At 47.3% G+C, this 18,859-nt stretch overlaps 1 protein-coding gene across 1 annotated transcript in view; it reads left to right on the forward strand.

Annotated features, from left to right (window-relative positions):
* Positions 1 to 18,859, forward strand: part of LOC149336294 (calcium-activated chloride channel regulator 1-like) — a 125,326-nt gene that overhangs the window by 45,973 nt on the left and 60,494 nt on the right. Inside the window, exons 2-4 of the mRNA XM_089554109.1 lie at positions 10,023 to 10,200; positions 13,458 to 13,755; positions 17,842 to 17,948. Coding sequence (XP_089410235.1) covers positions 10,023 to 10,200; positions 13,458 to 13,755; positions 17,842 to 17,948 — 583 coding nt within the window. The remainder of the gene's footprint in view (positions 1 to 10,022; positions 10,201 to 13,457; positions 13,756 to 17,841; positions 17,949 to 18,859) is intronic.

Here is an 18,859-nt window from a genome sequence, read left to right on the forward strand (position 1 = left end):
GTATACTAGACGCTTGCGTAGTCGTGACGTACTTCCTGAGGCCAGCTTCTTCCGAGTGTCCTCTCGTTTTTTCTTTCTCTATGGTTATGCTGTTTGAATGCTGACCCTAAAGACGTGGGTTGGACGCTGGCCACGGCGGTCACATTGCGGTCACAGCGGTCACATGTGGTAAGAAGTCTCGGAGGAGAGGGAAGGGCCGTAAACCGACGCTCAAGGCCTCTGCCTATTTTTTCTAAAGACTTGGCAAGTTCAGCCTATACCGGTGAACGGCACTGCCCACTCATCGTCGTCTTCTACGTAGCACAAATCCTAAATAGAGCGCGTTCCTGCCAGTAGCCCGTGACCGCGAGGCTGAGGGAACATGTAGAAGTGAGCTCCATCATCATTATTGTCCGTCTCTCTGTGGTTCGAACACGTGGTGACTCGATCTGCTCTGCGATCTCGGATCCACGTGGATTGCGGCTAAGTACCAGGTGCTGCTGCGCTATCTCTTGATTTTCTGCTTTGTTTCCTGCGTTCTTGCTTTCCAGGGTCGCTGAAAGCGTCAACATCGGGTGATGTCCACAAGTTCTCCTGGCCAGGGGAGCTCCCCCTTGTCGGCCTGTCTCTCCCATGATCACTTTCCACTTGACTGCTTCTTCCGTGATGGAGTAAGCAGCATCCAGGAAGCTTTCGTCCTCGGGGATGGGAGCTTCATCGCACTAGATTACCATGAGGCGGCACAGGCTGCTCTGAAATTCACCACCCCGCAGTGCATGAGGATCACTGATGGCCGGCAGTTCGGCAGTGGCGGAATTGTTTGCAGAATTCCAGACAAGGCACGTATGGCCGGCTTATCACGCGCGCCTCCTTCGCCAATTACCTGGTGAGCGCGTTTATACCTCCTCGCCTGGCGCGTTCAAAATGGTGAGTCCGCGGCGTAGACCCACTTCGGAACGGCTCTGAGACGCCAGAGAAACTTACTTTGAATCGCCATTCACCAGTGTAGTCGATAAGCAGACAGGACGAAAATGCCGACCGAGAATTAGATATAGCCACGTTTGCGAGGCCCACTTTACCAGCTGAAGGGAAGGTGTGGGCATTGATCTTTCGCGTTGATCAGTTCACATATCGGTCCCTAGAGTGCCATAATTTCTGGGTATTTTGCCATGGTGCCAATACCTGCAAATCAAGACCTGGTTACTGTGCGTGTGGAGAGAGCCACTAACCCGCACTTTGTTCTCCCCTAAAGGCTTGGCAAGTTCAGCCTGTGCCGGTGCCTTATGTTGTCTAACACATAACCGTCTCCCTACTTTTGAAGGAAAGAGATAACCTTTGCTAGACGCCGCTAATTTGGAATCCATAGCGCTTTAAAAGAGTAATTATAAGCGCCAGTAAGTCGGCGGGAGGTTCCCCGAAAGAAATGTTAGTCATACAAGAAGTGGCACCATCAGGGCCAGGGGCCGTGGCCAGTCCAATCCACCAATCCATTATGTCAAACGAAATCTGAGCCTCTGGCTGCTCCTCCAACAAGATGTCGAGATCACAGTGTGGAAGAATTGCTGTTGTCATTCTGCTGACCACTAAGGAAGCCACTCTTACTATTCAGAGCGGGCTGATGAAGTTCAAGCGCTGCACTTAGTTAACAAGTGCAGCTGTTCAAGACGTGAGACATTTGCAGCTGTAAAGAATAGGACATCTGGCTATTCAAGTTTGGCAGCGCGGCATACAACTGTTGTGGATTCCACCTTGTCGCAAGCGATAGGTGTGATGGTGGAAAACAATGACGAGTTTCATGAAGCGCATAGTAGAGAATTTATCTGCGCTCATCCCGCAGAGAATGGCATCTCAGGTGATCCAATTTGTTGGCAGTCTCCACTGCTGCTCTCTGTAATGCAGTGGCATCAGCATTCGTTGCACCTCCCCAGTCCTCTGTGCCCGCGGCTACCAATCCATTATGTCGAACGTAATCTGAGCCTCTCTCTAGTCCTCCAACAAGATGTCGAAATCACAGTGTGGCAGAAGTATCATCCCCAGGGTGCGTAGACATGGGTGCAAAGATGCAAACCCGAAAGCGCAGTATGTATCGATTAGGTGTTGCTGGTCTCACTCTGATGAGACAAAAAGAATCGTCCTAACTATATATTTAAAGGCAGTGTTTCGGAAGAGGCGATTGACACTGCGGTAGTGTCGAAAAATAGGGTCACTGACAGTGTTAGAGTGCAAGCTTTAACGGCGGCTCGGGCGTTCTTGTTGTTGTTGCGACTGAGAGAAGAATGAAAAGAAAACTGCACGGGCCTGCCTACTGGCTCGTGCCGAGCCACCACCGCTGCCACGTGCAGATAGTGGAGAGTTAAAATATCAGAGGAAAGAAAAAAACGAAATAAAAGACGTGCGTCGCAGCAACAAGTCGGCTGGCTGAAAAAACAGATAAGCGGCTGTAGCCGCGCTTCGTCACCGCCCCCCCCCTCCCCCGGCTTGTGCGTTCAATGCCCTTCTTGTATAGGCTCGCTCCACTTATGTCTGTTCTTTGCGCTAAAGTAGGCGTGCGCATACGCGCAGTGTTGGCTGTGCAGCTTCCTCCTCCTCGCGCTGGGCGCGCATTCTCATTGGTCAAAGGGCGGGAGTGGCTTCTAGGAGCATCTGGAACTTTCTGTCGTGCCGCCATCGCCGTCGTGCGAGTTAAGAGGTGGAGGGCATCTCTTAGCGCACGCAAGGCTACAGCCTTTTTGTCAACATCGCGTAGAAACGTCTCGGACAGTCTAGAACAATCGATGGCAATCGCCCCGCGCGCCGCGTCGGCGAGCGGTGGGACAAGGGGTAGCCACGCCCACAGGGCTAGTTGCTCTACAGGGATTCCTTTTCCCCTTTTTTACGACGTGCGCCGGCGAGAGCCGTTCGCACGGCAATGTTTTTTTTTCTGTTTCGTGCTAAGGAGGGGAGGCGCTTTCGCTTTTACCCTCTCCTGCTTACATCGGACAACGGCGACGGCGACGCCGCGAAACGCAGAAACGAGCCCCTAAAAGCTGCGCTCTAAAATGGGCTGTCTGAGTTGCCACAATGAGCCGGTGCTGCAGTCTGTGCAGGCAGGACACCTTAGTGTCGGGCATTACGCGAATAACCCTGTTTGTATTGCGACCTATAACGACGCTTGGAGTGTGTCAGGTAGTGCAGTGTATCCTGGTAAGTGGGCACTGTCGTTCCTGTGCATGGTCTGATAACTCTGCACAGTTTAGTTAAGTGCGAAGGCCCAAAGCATGTAATTTCATTTAATCGGCTGTAGATGCTGAGAAAAACACTACAAATTATGTATATCAGGATGTTATTAGTGTGCTTAATACAAGTTTGTGAACTGAAAAAAAATGGGATGCATAACACGATGGAGCCAACTCGCTGGGTTTAGAGCCGCTATAGCCGATGCAGGATCGCCTGAGGCAATGAATCGGCTGCACAATTTGGGTTTGCGGCTTTTTTCTCGTATAGCGCCCGCATTTGTGTTCAATTTACCAAAAAAAACTCAGACAAGAGACGGATGTGGGCAGCTTGTGGGTATGCCCGCTTTCTAGCACCGGCACGGCTAATCTGAGATCCTAAGAATTTTCGTGTGCATACCCATTTAGGCCACACGAGGCTTTTCTCGCACAAGGCCTGCATTTATGTAATATCTGCCCTCAAGTGCCATACAAAGGACCGATGTGGGAAGCATGTCAGCGCCTCCTTTTTCGAGCCCCGCCAAGGGCGATGTGGTAATTACAGCAATTTCGCGTTGGCAAAGTTCCTTCTGCCCTAAAGTACTCTACACGTGACTGATGTGCGCAGAATTTTGGCGCGCCTGTTTTCCATCTCGCCAGAGCGGATGTGGGACTTTCATCGGGTTCACGTCATCATCATCAGCCTGACTACGCCCACTGCAGGGGAAAGGCCTCTCCCATGTCTCTCCAAGTAACCCTGTCCTTCGCCAGCCGCGGCCACCATATTCCCGCAAATTTCTTAATCTCAACCGCCCACCCAATTTTCTGCCGCCCCCTGCTACGTTTGCCTTCTCTTGGAATCCACTCCGTTACCCTTAAGGACCAGCGGTTATCTTGCCTTCGCATTACATGCCCCGCCTAAGCCCACTTCTTCATCTTGATTTCAACTAGGATATCATTAACGCGTGTTTGTTCTCTCACCCACTCCGCCCGCTTCCGATCTCTTAACGTTACACCTATCAATTTTCTTTCCATAGCTCGCTGCGTTGTCCTTAACTTAAGCGGAACCCTCTTTGTTAGCCTCCATGTTTCTACCCCATAGGTGAGTACCGGCAAGATACACCTTTTGTATACTTTTCTCTTGAGGGATATTGGTAAAATGCCATTCATGATCTGAGATAACCTGCCATATGCGCTCCACCCCATTCTTATTCTTCTAGTTATTTCCCTCTCATGATCTGGATCAGCTGTCACTACCTGCCCTAAATAGACATATTCTCTTACTACTAGCAGCACCTGGCTACCAAATGCGAACTGCTGTTCCCTCGCCACACCGTTGAACATTACTTTGGTTTTCTGCATGTTAATTTTAGCCCCACCGTTCTGCTCTGCCTGTCTAATTCATTGATCATGCGTTGCAGTTCATGTCCTAAGTGACTTAGCAAGGCAATGCCATCAGCGAATCGAAAATTACTGAGGTATTTTCTATTAACTCTTATCCCCTACTGTTCCCATTTCAGGCCCCGGAATACCTCCTGTATACAGGCAGTGAATAGCATAGTAGAGATCGTGTCTCCCTGCCTGACACCTTTCCTTATTGGAATTTTATTGCTGACTTTATGGAGAACTGTGGTAGCTGTGCGATCGTTATAAATATCACAGGCAAACAGCGTACTCAAATTTTTGGTACTACCCCGCCTGTATTCAGTACGGTTGATTTAGGCGCCTGGGCACAGAAAAATTCATTTCAATGAGGTTGCTGATACCTTGTCAAAGGCACCTCTATAACGCCTGGTCATGACTACCCTACCGCGTTCCGCATATGTTACAGCGTGCAGGTTCCGCAGCTATCTGTTATTCAAAGAATTTGTAGCCCCAGCACCTACCTCCTGCCCCGACTTCCAGCATCTTGGAAGTCGGGACAGGCGACAGCGCAAACTTGAGGTTTCTTTCACGCGTCTACGTTGTCGAGCTCCTGAGCTAAGCTTCTACCCGTATAGGTCTGGTGGTCTCCCCACTGTGCCCTCTCTGCGCTGATCCCGAAACAATAAATCAGTTCTTGTTGCCTGCCGCCGCTTCTCCTCTTTACGGAGGCGACAGCTAGACGACCCGTTAGGACAGCTCTTTGTAAGCATGTCCTTTGTTGTTCTGTCTCGTTCTGCTTCTACCTTTGGGACGAGCAACAGGAATGTGCTTTCCGCCATTCATAGTTTTCTTTGAGACAAGAAATGGCTGCCCTGCTAAAATCTTTCCGAATTTCATCTCCTGGCTACTCTTCTTCGTAATTTCTCTTTAACAGAAATTTCTAAACGTTGCTGGTATGGCCACATTGCCAATTCAGTGCGCAGTCACACAGTTTCCGATCTGATCTGTTCTCAATTTATTTCGCCAGACCGGCATGCCTTCTTAATGGACACAGTTTCTGAGCCTCTTTCAGCCGCCCTTTGTGGCTTCTTGGCCAATCCCTTCCACTGGGCACGCTCCATTTTCCTGTTGAGTCAGCAACAACAGAATCCGTGCTTTGGCACTGATTCGAATGTAGTCAGCATTTTCTGTAGTTTTAAAAACAAGTTTATGACTATCAACAAGGCATAATCTGTGAACATATCGTAAAACTGCAATCTGCAACTTAGGTTCCAGACATGCCTTTTAGGATACATTCATTTAATCGTCAGCAGAAGGAACTGATAAGCGTGGGACATGCCCGTGTGCCCGGTGCTATCTCAATTTCAAGCAATTCTTTTGTTCAAAGACCTGCGGGGTGTCGTGTTGAGTAGCGTACGAAAAAGGGCATTTGCGTTGCTTTTTCAAACCGTTCGATTTCTTAGAGGCCACAGCCGAAGTTTAGCGGCGGTAAAACGCACCCCGTATCGGGATTTCGAATGGAAGCCAGGTGGATGTAATGGCTGCAGCGTTGATTCTTACACGCATTGTACAGTGCACATGACCCACAAAACCCTAGAGCCCATAAGCAGGAGCTCTTTTACCATACTATTTAAGAACCTCGCCTTGAAAAACCTCCCTATTCCTTGTGGTCACTTTTTTTTCATTTACATAATACTGCATACCTCATGTGGTCCAAGCAGGAAGGGCGGATAACGAGGCATATTTACAAACGCCATAAAGTTAGTACATGGACAAAATGTTTGACACATGACACAAATGATCCAATCAAGTTAAAGGAAAGCCATTGCACAATAATTTGCACATCAAAATTCGTTGCTAAGAGTCCTTTCAAAACTCTCACTTGAGACAACCTTTTCACGCAGTGCATCATGCCGCTCCCTCATTGTATCAGTGTTTAAAGTATCATTGTGTAAAAGAGTTTGTTGTCGTGAAATATGATGTTAGGGCATGGGTATGTTAGTGACGAGTTTTTGGTGTGGTTGAATGTGTAAAATAAGGCGAAGAAGAAATTCCAAACTTTCCATGGATGAGTGAATGAAGAAATATTAGTCGAACAATTTTGCGTCTAATATGAAGGAGTTTAATTTCGTTGCCGGCCATTAAAGCAGATGGAGAATCAGTTCTCTTGAATTTATTGCAAATGAATCGCATAGCCCGTCTCTGTACGTTTTCTAACTTTGCTATATTGCCTTCGGTGCACGGGTTCCAGACAATAGCCACATACTCAAGTTTGGGCCGAGTAAGAAAGTTATAGGCTAATAGGTTAACGTGGCTGGGTGCTCCTTTGAGCTTGCGTTTCAAAAGACAAAGTTTTTTTAATGCAGATGAACAGATCTAATCAACATGGTCGCTCGAAATAAATTGTGAATTTATTAAAAAACATAAATATTTGTGTTTCAAACTTCCAAAATAGTAGTGCCGCAAGCAGAGTAATTGAACTGGACAGGATGTTTCTCTCTCGTCATGCGCAAAAGCACTGTGTTATCAGAATTGAAGATCATTTTTTGATCTGTCACACCAGGCCACAATTTCGTGGAAAGCATCATTTAGTGTCACTTATTCAGCTACACGCGCTGCATGGGGTGGGGTGGAAGTAAGCAGCGTCCCCTTTGAAAGACGGTAGTGGCAGGTACTAGCGTGCATGGTATTGTTTTATATATGCTCTCGGCAACCGACAACAATGCATCTTACGCCAGGAGATTATACACTGGATTACTTTCTTCAGCCTAGTTTCTTTACTTAGATATCGTGTGTCATTTGGTGGACTGAGGTCGAGGTTGAGATTTATTTTCAGTCGATTAAGCAGAAGTTAAAAGAACGTCTTTCTGAGCAAGTTGGTAACTGTTCATCTTCGGTTACAGGCGCGAAAAAAGACAGAACAGAAGACAGAAAGACGGGACGAAGCGGCAATGACAACTGGTTTATTCGAAGAAAACATGCACAAATATATGCCGTCTTACATGCAAGGAATACTGCCATCTTCAAAGTTCATATGATAGCCAACGGGTGAAGAAATTGCTCTCAGCCTTATACAAAGATATGGATATGTTGCTGACGCACATGCTTGCTTTTTTTGCAACAAAAGAAAAACTTCGATTAGTTTCCTAGCTTTTTTGTCTTTGCTTTTTGACAGAATTCGTACACCAGAAAACATAGCCTTATGCCTAAACATATATAAACATATGCCTAAGCATATAAGGTCCTGCCCGTCACGCTCCTGTGAGCCATGTTTTTCTGGCGTACGAATTCTGTCAAAAAGCAAAGACACAACAGCTAGGGAACTGATCGAACCTTTTTTTATTGCAAAAAAAGGAAGCATGTGCGTCAGCGACACATCCATATCTTTCTACAAGGCTGAGAGCAATTTTTTCACCCGTTCGCTATCATATCAACTTTGAAGATGACAGTATTCCTTGCATGTAAGACGGCATACATTTGTGCATATTTTCTTCGAATAAATAAGTTGTGAGTGGCGCTTCGTCCCGTCTTTCTGTCTTGTGTTCTGTATTTTTTTCGCGCCTGCAACCAAAGATGAAGCAGAAGTTAAGTGGCTGATGAGCCAGCTATAGAAGTGGCAACTAAAAACTATTGCAGTTCGTCGTCAGTTCGTTCAAATTGCTATGTATTTCTTCCTTAAGCTTTTATTTTAATTGTGGAACTAGCATGCTTATGGATATTTGCGGCCGCATCTGTTTCACTGGTTTTGTTTGCACGTGCCTCCACAGTTATCAGCCATTTCGGTTTGTAACGGTACGAAGTTTGTTATACTGCCCATGGAAGTCGCAACACCCAACTTCTAAGTTTCGGGACACCCTGACCGGCGGGAATACATTCATGGGCTCTATGGTGACTTAAAACCACGCCCAAGAGGGCCGGTCCCACAATCAGCCTCCCTGAAATTAAGTTTTTCACAACCTCCATCAGTCTTTGTCAAAAATAACCAGGCTTCATGGTTTGCTTCTAGCTCGCACAGCGGAACCCGTACAGCTTTCCTGAAGCTGAAATGGTTTTTAAAGGTAAGGACTGGGGGACTTCTTACCTTCCAATAACTTTTAATCTCTAGGAAAGTCACAAGGGCTCCACTATACAAGCTAGAAGCCAACCATGCAGCCTGGCTACTTTTGACAAAGGCTGTACAGAGACTTAGAATTGGAGGGAGAAAAAAATTTCTTTGATGACCTTCGTTTTGGTGCTTTCAGAAAAACTTGGAAGTTTTTCTTGGAAGTTTAAGTTCACTCTACGAAAAACAAGTTATAAAGAAGGGCAAAAGAATGCTAGATTCTTTCGCATTTGTTTGTTATTAATTGTTTAATCTGCTTCCCATACCCTGCACTTACAAGCACAACCACGTTTAACTGTGCAGTTTCTGGTTGTAACAAAAAGTAGCCTAATTAAAGGTCGTGTATGATTTTGTTTTGTACAGTACACATTGATTTACAACGCAACTCACCGTTGGAAATCAATAGCCATGAAATGATGCAATAGAAATCCTTGATCCACAATTTGAATATTCAGACGACAGCAAGCACCCAGCCATCGATAACAGTGCCTACAGGCGATTATTAAACAAAGTTCGCGTTATCTTGTCAAACCTGTTCATTTAGCTGCGAAATGCGTAGTGGCTGAAATTAAGGAAAAAAAACTTTTCCGAAGCTCTTCGATAATTTGATAAAGCGCATGGTAGCATCAGGCAGCCTTTAATATAGATGGCGGGAGCCGGTATTTTAAAATATAACTATTTGACGGCTTCTGTTCAAAAAGGTACCTGGCTTAAATCCTATCTGAAAGGTACGTAAATCCCTGGTAAAAAAAAATGCAACACAATCACTTACGCTTATTTGATGCAGAGAGAGAGCAACGATAAGGAAAAACGATAGATAAATCCGGGAATTCTGAGTGGCAAGAGTATACATCGCTCGGGCCTTCACACTTACGTCAGTAAAGTGTCTTATGCACAGCTTTGTAGCAAATGGTACATGGGAAGCGATGAGCACAAATTCAGGAAAGTAAACTTCGATTCTCATGCAAGAGGAATACATTGAGGCGAAAGATTATTCAGCTTTTTTTTGGCATTGCGTTTTTTTAATCATGCCTGGTACGGAGCGCAAAAGAACGTCGTTTGACACACCTGTCTAGAACAAAACCAAAATTCAGGACTCTCTTTCCCTGTTTCTACAACACTGCTACACAGTTCCAACAGGACCACTGTGGTTATGGTTAAAGAATGCCGCGCGAAAAGACAAGGACAAAAGAAGAAGTGGGCAGGACCGGCGCCAGTCCTATCCACTTCTTTGTTAACAGCGCCAGTCGTGTCCACTTCTTCATTTGTCCTTGTCTTTCCGCTCTGCATTCTTTAACCATAATCACTGACCAACAAGCCCAAACCGCCACTTTAGTCCACTGTGGTTGTTCCGCATTTAATAATTTCTTTTTTCTGCCTCCCAGGCCTACTGAGAGCGACGTCGAAATGGACGGGATGATCTCTTTTACGGCCGTTCTGCTGCTTTTGCTAAGACCTGCGGCATCGGTCGACATCGACACCTCGGATGGAGGCTATAAGGAACTGTTGGTATCCATCAGCGAAAGAGTTACTCAGGACGAGACTATCATTGACAACATCAAGGTAAGCAGGGTCCCCCCTCCCTCCCGTCCTTTGTCATATTGGAGCGTTTCTTCACGGCGCATTGTTCTTGGCATAGGGCTAAAGAGCGATCAGAATAAGTGTAAAGGGAAACTAAAAGGCAGAACAAAAGGCAGAATGCACTCTCGTAGCGGCGTCGTGTGAAGGCAATGAAATGCACACCTCCTATTGCCTCCTATGTGTAATCACAAGGGCAATCTGCTGTGCCGTTTCCTAGAAGTGAGTGGGTGAAACGCGTTTAAATTTCCAATGGACGAATACAGCGTGATGATATCAACTGAAAGGAATCCCACGCAGTGTTTCTCAATTTCGGTATTTGAAGTTCGAGCTGTCCGGACCACGAACTTCAGACCATCGTGAGTCGAAGCAAGTGCTATGTCATCTGAAGTTACTGAGGATGCTGGCAGATAGTAGGGGCATGTTCCAGTCAATGCGCATAGTTAGTATCACGTGCTGACTTGTGGACAGAAATCCACCGTATTGACAGGATTCAAGAGAGATGTGTAAATGCAGATAGCTTGCATGAAGTGTAGTACCGCGTCGGCGACGCTGCGCTTGTTAGTCGAACCTTGGTTTTGAAAATTTTGCAGTTGACGATGAAGACGCGCTTGTCCGTCCCTTTAGTTCATGTTGCCAGCAATGCATTTCAACGCATTGCAATGCACGCCTTCTAACGTCTTCATACAGTGTTGACATTTTTCGCCCCCTCATTTTGCTTTAAGTATTCGCAGTATTCATCTAGGCATCAGCTATACACGTGTCACGCTGCATTTGTTGTCTTTATTTTTCGTCATTATCCTTGTTTCAAAACTGGCCATGCGGTAGTTGTTTTATATTCACGTAGAAACATAAATGTATTCACGACGTGCTCGGTGGGTCACCAACAGGAAAGCTGAGCAGTAAGAGCGAGCTATGTCATTTTTCTAAATGGAGTTGTGAGAAATGCTTGTGCTCAGTCCGAAGTAAAAAAAAAAGGAGAAGCCAGTCGGAGGGGCTTCGATTTGCTAAATCAGGGTGGAATAGCTTTCAATTTCGTAATCTATGGTCGTATTCTGATTCTTGCGACAATAATTACTCTTTGAATTAGGATAATGTAACTTTTGCTGCTCTGGCACCTGTTGTGCGACTCACTCGGTATTTTCATAGTACGAGTCTGGGCACGTTTACTGATGCGTAAACACCAGATGGGTTTTTTTCTCGAAAATACTGAGCAAAATGTGGGTGATATCCCGGCATCAATGACACGTTGCTGAAATCGCGATATCGCGCATGCTCAACGATCAATGTGCAACGAAAATTCAGGAATTATTCCACACTTCTGTGGTTCTAAAGCCTCGCATTGTCATTCCATTAAATAGAGAACGCACTATCGCTAGCATGGCATCTTAAGGTATCAGGAGACCCCCTGCTTCGCGCAGTTTTCGGAGCTCGTGACACCCCCCAGTTGAGACCACTTCTCCCACAAACCCAGCATTCATGAACAGAAACATTGCGGGACGACGCAAACAGGAATGCTTCTCGCGCGTGCGCCACGCACCCCGGCGACGCGGCCGTCGGCCGGAGTACCACAACTCCCAGAGTGCATCGCGGCGGCGGTGGCGTAGCGCAATTGCTGCTGAAATCGCTCTTTTATAAATGGAGCTAATTTAGCTTTTCTGGCGTATATATTATTATATTTATACAAGAAAAAATTAATTCTGGCGTGGGATTATTCACCGATGATTATTTCGTGCATAGAAAAGTGAAAAATAGCCAAGTTTCAGTTCCTTTACAGCAAGACCTAGATACACTGAACCTGCGGCGTAAACAGTGGATTACGAAAGTAAACTTGCCGAAAACAGTGCTCATGTGTTATTGTGAGAGAAGCACGTACCTGATTCACTCTGCCTGCAATAAAAACTGGCGCTGATTGCAAACTGTTGCTTAGTGTAATGATTTTGGCGTGCTTTTCAAAACTTTATTGGCATCGGGGGTTGATAATGTTTCTGGCGAAGATGGAAAATTTTTAGTTTTCTTCTTCGTAATACTGGTGTCTTTCCACATGATTCCAAGTATTTACTGCAGCAAAACTCTTTCTCCACTGGGAATTTCCTTGCACAGCACGTTATGCTCCTACAAGTGTTGAAAACTAAACTATAAACGATTAGGCGCGGCCGCCCCCTACGTATCTGAAAATTAATGCAAGCGAACGCATGCTAGATAACAACAGGTATTTGAATGGCAGCCTCTTAGTGAGGACAAGGTCAATGTTCATAAATTTTTATGATATTTGTCTAATAGAATTCCTGTTCTAAACAGAAATAGTTTTTTCAGCCCCCCTTGATCATGGTTTGGTTTATAAACGTTTCAGGTCCCGAAATGACTCAGGCTATCAGGGACGCCGCAGTGAAAGAACCGTAATAATTTTCACTACGTGGGGTTCTTTATCGTGCACTAACAGCGCACAGTACACGGGTCTCTAGAATTTCGCCTGCATCGAAATTCGGCAGCGGTCGGGATAGAACCCCCGTCTTTCGGGCCAGCAACCGAGCGCCGTAATCACTGAGCCACCGACCATAATGTACGCGAGTGGAGCTAGAAATTAGAACGGATTTGTTGAACTTCTCTTTTTTTCGGATGCTGTTCAAGAATAGGATACTCTTTTTTTTCATATTGCGTTAATGTTAATTAAAAGGTGGAGCTTACGTCGTCATTGGAATTGCTTTATTTCTTGCATCTTGTATGACCTCCCCCACTTTTTTGTAATCGTGCGTATGGCGCGAATAAATGAGTCATAAGCACACATAAGTTAGTCATATGTACGTGTATTATGACTAAATAAGTAAATTGTACTAAATAAGCCACGATTAGGAGTAAATAAGTCATAAATAAGTATTTTTATAACTGTACGAGTGTAATCAGAGCAATAAGGCTAATGTCTAACGGCTGCTCACCAGTGTTTAATAATAGTTATTACGCCCTTGTTCGACAACTGCGTTACTTACCTCGGGCCCTTCACTCAGTAATACTGGTCAAGGTAACAGGCGTTTCAGGCCAGGCAACTAATGTACAAATGAGGTAGATAGAAAAAATAGCAACAAAGGAAAGATAAGGAATATGTAGAAGTATGGCGCGTGCCACGCCCCTAGAAAGCGAAAGGCACTAGGAGCCTATCTGCTTAGCAACCACGGACAGTTTCACGTTTAATTTCTTCAGACGAGATGAGCGCAGATTGTGCAAACGGTGATGAAAATGCGCAGGTACTACTCCAATCCTCCTCCGAGTTCCTTCACAATGCAACGAATGGACGCATGTACTTCAAACACGTCACCATCGAGGTTCCGAAGACGTGGCCAAAAAGAAAGAGTGCCCGGACACTTTCGTCCAGCGCCTTCTACAGGAGCGACGTCCGTGTTGACATGCCCACGGAGCAGAACAGCGACGGGCCGTTCACAAAACAGTCGATGCAGTGCGGCCAGCCAGGAGAATTCATCCAGCTTACTCCAGGATTCCTGTCTTTACTTAACAACTCTACGGCCAGGAGCTCGCTTAATCCAGGTATATCAAGTAATTTCCTGCTCAATATTTTCGCTTTTAATTCCTTTACGACAACAGTCATTACTGGCAAGAAAGCCGAGTGGGAGCCTGTCTTTTCGCGCAGCAAGGAGAATTCGGGACTTGGGCCAGGGAGAAGGACGAGAAGCAACAAACTTTTGTCATATGACAAAGGGGTTAGGGGTAGAGGTTAGGGTTGATGTTTAGACAAGCGCGTGGGTTCTCTCGACTGCGCTGGGTGGCTTGAATTCATGCTTTTCGCGACCTCCAGAGCCCAACGCACAATCCGGAGTTGTACCTCCGGCTGAGAGTTGAGCAGCGCAGTCTCCTGCTGACTTTGGTTTGGGAAATGGAGGCGATGAGGGGGTTGGCCCTCTGGGCACTCGAATAGGATGTGATGATGGTTTCCTTTAATGCGATGGCAGACAGGGAGAGGGGTGAAGAATAAAGGGTGAAAACGTCGCTGCTACGGTAGCAAAGAGAATCTGGAAAGAGTCTGAACGGGAAAAAGAAGGTAAGCGCACCGTGAGCGCTCAGGAGGCAACCCTTGAGCGCGACCACCCCTGAAGATCCTTGTTACCTGCGCAGCATAGTCGCTGAGCTTCTTGATAGTTCCTTCGTTATGTTCGTCCTTTTGGAAAAGAGACCAAGGATCCTGATCCGATCAGCTTTGGGCATGGTTTTGCCCTCAACCTTAATTTCGAAATTTCAGTCGCGCTTGCACAGCAGCGGTTTTGGATTTCATCTGAAGAGTTCAGATTTTTTGCGGGGAACACGCAAGGCCCCTTTCGGCCGTGGAGGACACTAGTGTCCGCCGCCACCTGAAATCTCTGTTCTATGCAACCGTAACTGGCGCTGTTCATCCATGTGCAAATGCCATCTGCGTATATGCTAAAATTTAGGCCTTTTATGTCCCTGAGGTAGGCGCGCAGGCCCCTGATCGCCGCGCTAAAAATAAAGGGGGAGAGCACCAAGCTCTGCGGCGTATACCTTACTTCCCAGGGGGACCGGGGGGGTTTCTAGGTCCTGAAATTTTAGTTTCAGCGTCGTCCTGTTTGAAAAGCAATCCTGGATGTGATTATACGCCCTCCCGCCGACTGCTATCTCTTGAAGCCCTGCAAGGATCACGGCATGCTTAACATTGTCGAAGGCTTTGGTTACATCTAAACCTAGAATTACCTTCGCAACTTTAGATCTGGAATTTATAATGACGTGTTGTAAACGAAGCATCACGTCCTGCGTGCACAAGTCCGGCCGGAACCCGACTATCTCGTGCGGCCATAGGTCGTTCTGTTGCATGAAGTGCGTCAGGGTGGCCGGTATCACGCGTTGCATGAGCTTTCCTATGCACGAAGTTAAGGAAATCGGTCTGAAATTTTCCAGTTTGTGCGGGTTGCCTGGTTTAGGGACTAGCACCACGTTTGCTGTTTTTCATTGAGGAGGGATACTGCCGCTACTCCAGCCCTACTGCATGCATTCTGCGAGCGCCGTTATAGACACATAGTCCAGATTCTTAAATATTTTGCTTGTAGCCCCGTTAGGACCAGGGGCCGATGACGTCTTTAAACCAAAATTTTGGCCTTGGCCTCCGTCTCCTTGATGGGCGCATCGTGAGTCTCGATCAGGGCCCTCGTATCGTGGGAGGAGGAGGGCTGTGTCGCCGACGTAGGTGTCCACTAATTTTGCCACGAGCTCCGCGTCTACCCCTCGAACGCGATCTGGCCTTTGCCTAGACTAGTTCCCGATTGTGCTTTTGAACTATTGTGGTCCAGCTAGATGGCGCAGCAGGCTTCGAGTCTTTGAAAGTCTCCTGTTGCCTTCCATTTAATCACACCTACAGCATCAGTTTTGCTCGGAAAGCTTAATTGTGTAATTCTCAATTTCCTTATCATGCCTGGCTATTCTTGGCCTCCAATTTCAGTTCCATCTTTGTGTGCGGAGACGCTTTTTCATACTCCGTTAAGGTTTCCGCATGTGCAGGAGTTTGCTGTCGGCGGTCGCCGGTGCGTCATCCTCCTGTAGGGTCGTGGTTGCGGTTCTAACGTGGCGCATAAGGGCCTCCACCCATTCATCAATATTCTCAATCTTCCCCTCTACATCGGAAGTTTCCTTGATTTGTCTCAATATATCCCGTTCAGTTACGCTGGTTTCTCTCCGCGTCTTAGTACGCATCGATCGCTCCCAAAGTTGAGCTCCGTGTTTCTCCAGCTGATCCCTTCCATGTTTTTGGTGCTCGTTGTTATCCGGTGTACTGTCAACGCCAAAGCTTTTGCCCATTCTGGTTGGACAGCCCGGGTCTATTTGCAGGTTGAGGCTCAGTTCGTGAAAGACTTCCCGCAGGTGCCTTCCTTTCGGGTCATGCCTGTATTATCCCCACTCTTGGTGGGCTTCATTGAAACCTCGTAGAATTAGCAATGGATTGGTTCCTGCCGCCTTGATCGCTTTGGGAAAGAGGGCCCTAGCTAACCTTTGGCTGCTTAGGGCTACTGCAAAATGTTAAGGAGGAAAATAATGGACTCCTCCTGCCTACCAATGAAAATTTCGACGAGAACCGCCTCAACGTTACGAGAACTGATTTCGTGCGCGATCGCCGCCATTCCTTTTGATAAATGTAGTAACCCGGGATTCTTCCCCGCGGTCGCTAGCAAACGCTTCATACCCCGAAAATTAACAACTACCTTGCCCGTTTCCTGCAGGGCTATGTAGAGAGGTTTCTGAATTTTCTGTTCGACGTACTGTTGGACGAGCGCTCGAAAGTTTCCGCTCCCAGCTCGGGAAGCCCCGCCCCGACCTCGGGTGTCCCGCCCTCTGATCATTGAGCGTCCTCTGCAAGCGCCTGCGGCTATTGCATCAGATTTTTGCTGCCGCTCGCCATGCTGTTTCTGTTGATATGCGATTTTCCGCTCGCACTGCCGTTTCTTGGTCAGATAGGTAGCCCTGTAGATTTCCCTGCTTTTGTTGTCTCCGAGCGGGTGATTTTTGCCGCGCAGCTTACGTTTCGCTGCCCAAGTATGACCCCACTGCGGGAGCTCCACTCCGCATCTTCGGCACTTAACGTTTTCAGCATCCGGGCAGACATCATCGCGGGGGCCCAAGCGTACACATGCGTTGCATACCTCGTACGCACCTTTGCCATGTAAGCGAGAATTTAACACATTTTGGAACCTCCGGATTTTCGAACACTGTTAAGACCATGGTTGAATTCCCGCCAAGATGCCTGACTGCAAGCACGGGGTTGTTACCCTTGAGGGTGCGGAGTCGGTGCGGGTGTTCTTCCTTGGTGAAGCTAGGGGTGTGTCGTGTCGCGCCCCCTTTCCGCAGTCTAGCCACACTGCCTCCGCTTAAGCGGTGCTTATGAAGGACGGAGAGAGGCGGTACTGTCGTTCCACCCTTCCCCTCCGTTCTCTAGCGATCAGTTTCTTCTTCGACGGCGACGTGGGCTCATCCCACAAATGGGCGCTCAAGGGCTGCGCTCTAACAAAAAAAATTGTACTGCACGGCAGGCGTAGCGGATAATATGAGGGTTCATAGGTGCTGATAGCCGCGTTTGTGTCTTGGGGAGCGTCAAACATCAGTCGCTGCTCTTTCCTAAGCGTTCTTTCGCGCGCGACAACGCGTTGCGCTTTTTTTGTGTGTGGATTCTTATGTATAACGACCTGCGTAACCAGAGCTGATCACTGAGCATTCTAATCGCTAGCGCCACGGGTACCCGTGCCGCTGGCGCGTGCTTTAGGTAATTACTGCCACTAGCCCTTCGTTCAAGGCCGCTTGCCTAGCGAATCAAGTGCCACCAGGACTGCGCGAGCGCCTCTGGGGCTGCAGGGCAGACTTTCCTTCACGCCGGGCGCTTACTTTTACAACCGAGAGATAATTACTACACTGCTGTCGACACATATGCGCTACACCAATGGCAGCGCGGCACGTAGGCACCACGGTTGGGTGCACTGAAAGTTTCACCAGTGTTCGTTTAGGTTGGGCTCCGCGTGCTCCTCTGCCCTGGCGCCAAGGTACGCCGGGGCGCCGACAACGGGAGCTAGCAGCATTTTATTCTTACAAGTGCGGTTAAGAAAGACACTCACACATTCGCAGCGTACTTGTTCGTGCACGAGTGGGCCCACTACAGGTACGGGGTGTTCGACGAGTACGGCAGACGCAACGACAGCAGGTACCCCCTCACTTATTGCCACGATGGAAAGGTGAGCCACATGGTGAATATTGAATGGGGCAAACGAAGATGGGAGGGATTCATGGTTACAGGCAGAAAGTTGTAATAAAACTGATTACAAGTAGATATTGAGAGCAGCTAGAAAAACAACTATACATAGAAGGAGACTCTCTCCTCAAGCAAGGTTTGATATTGAAGGACAAACGTTTAGTGACCAACTCGGTAATTTAATTCTTGAAAGGGGGCTAAAATTGCGAGCACCTAACAGGCAGTAGATCTTGATTTTCCTCTGTCGCGTGAAGTAGGATATTTACAGAGGGCAGAGATCCCGAGCATATGGTCACGTTCTCTTTTGTGGAGGACCGAGCTAGTCTCTAAAGATTGGATATAGTTTTCCGCTGCTTGAGTAGCGCCGGAGACTCCGGCATTGTCACAAATCCGACCAGACATACTTGCTTTAAAGATGTTCGTGTTGAAAGCAAACATAGAGAACTTGAGACTGTAGAACCTAAAGTTTTTGTGGCGAAGTCTTAGACCTTGTTTAATAAACCTGCATGTAATACGGATTGATCTAGCTGAATTTATGCGGTTGTTTTTGGTGTGGGCGTGCCGTTCTGCTCGACAGTCACAATCGTCGCTCGATGCTTTGGACCGCGAGCCAGGGATAAATTTAAACGCCCTTAATAAAACGCAAAAACGGACAGAGTCTAGCGAGGTCTTTAGAGCTCCGCAGTGTTTACACAGAATATACAGGAACACTAGTTCTCCGCTTGAAGCACCGCCATCTAGCAGTGAATGAAGAGACATGGCGAGATTTCCAAGAGCTTCGGTATGTCAGAGCTCGAGGCCGCCACGTATGTAGCGAGAATTTGTGCGCCGATAGCTCCCTAGAATGACATAGTTTGAATGATTATAGTTTCTTTTAGCAGCGGCGATGAAAGA

This window comes from Amblyomma mixtum, chromosome 7 (assembly GCF_055824585.1).
Source record: "Amblyomma mixtum isolate Tamu chromosome 7, ASM5582458v1, whole genome shotgun sequence".
Classification (NCBI taxonomy): Eukaryota; Metazoa; Arthropoda; class Arachnida; order Ixodida; family Ixodidae; genus Amblyomma; species Amblyomma mixtum.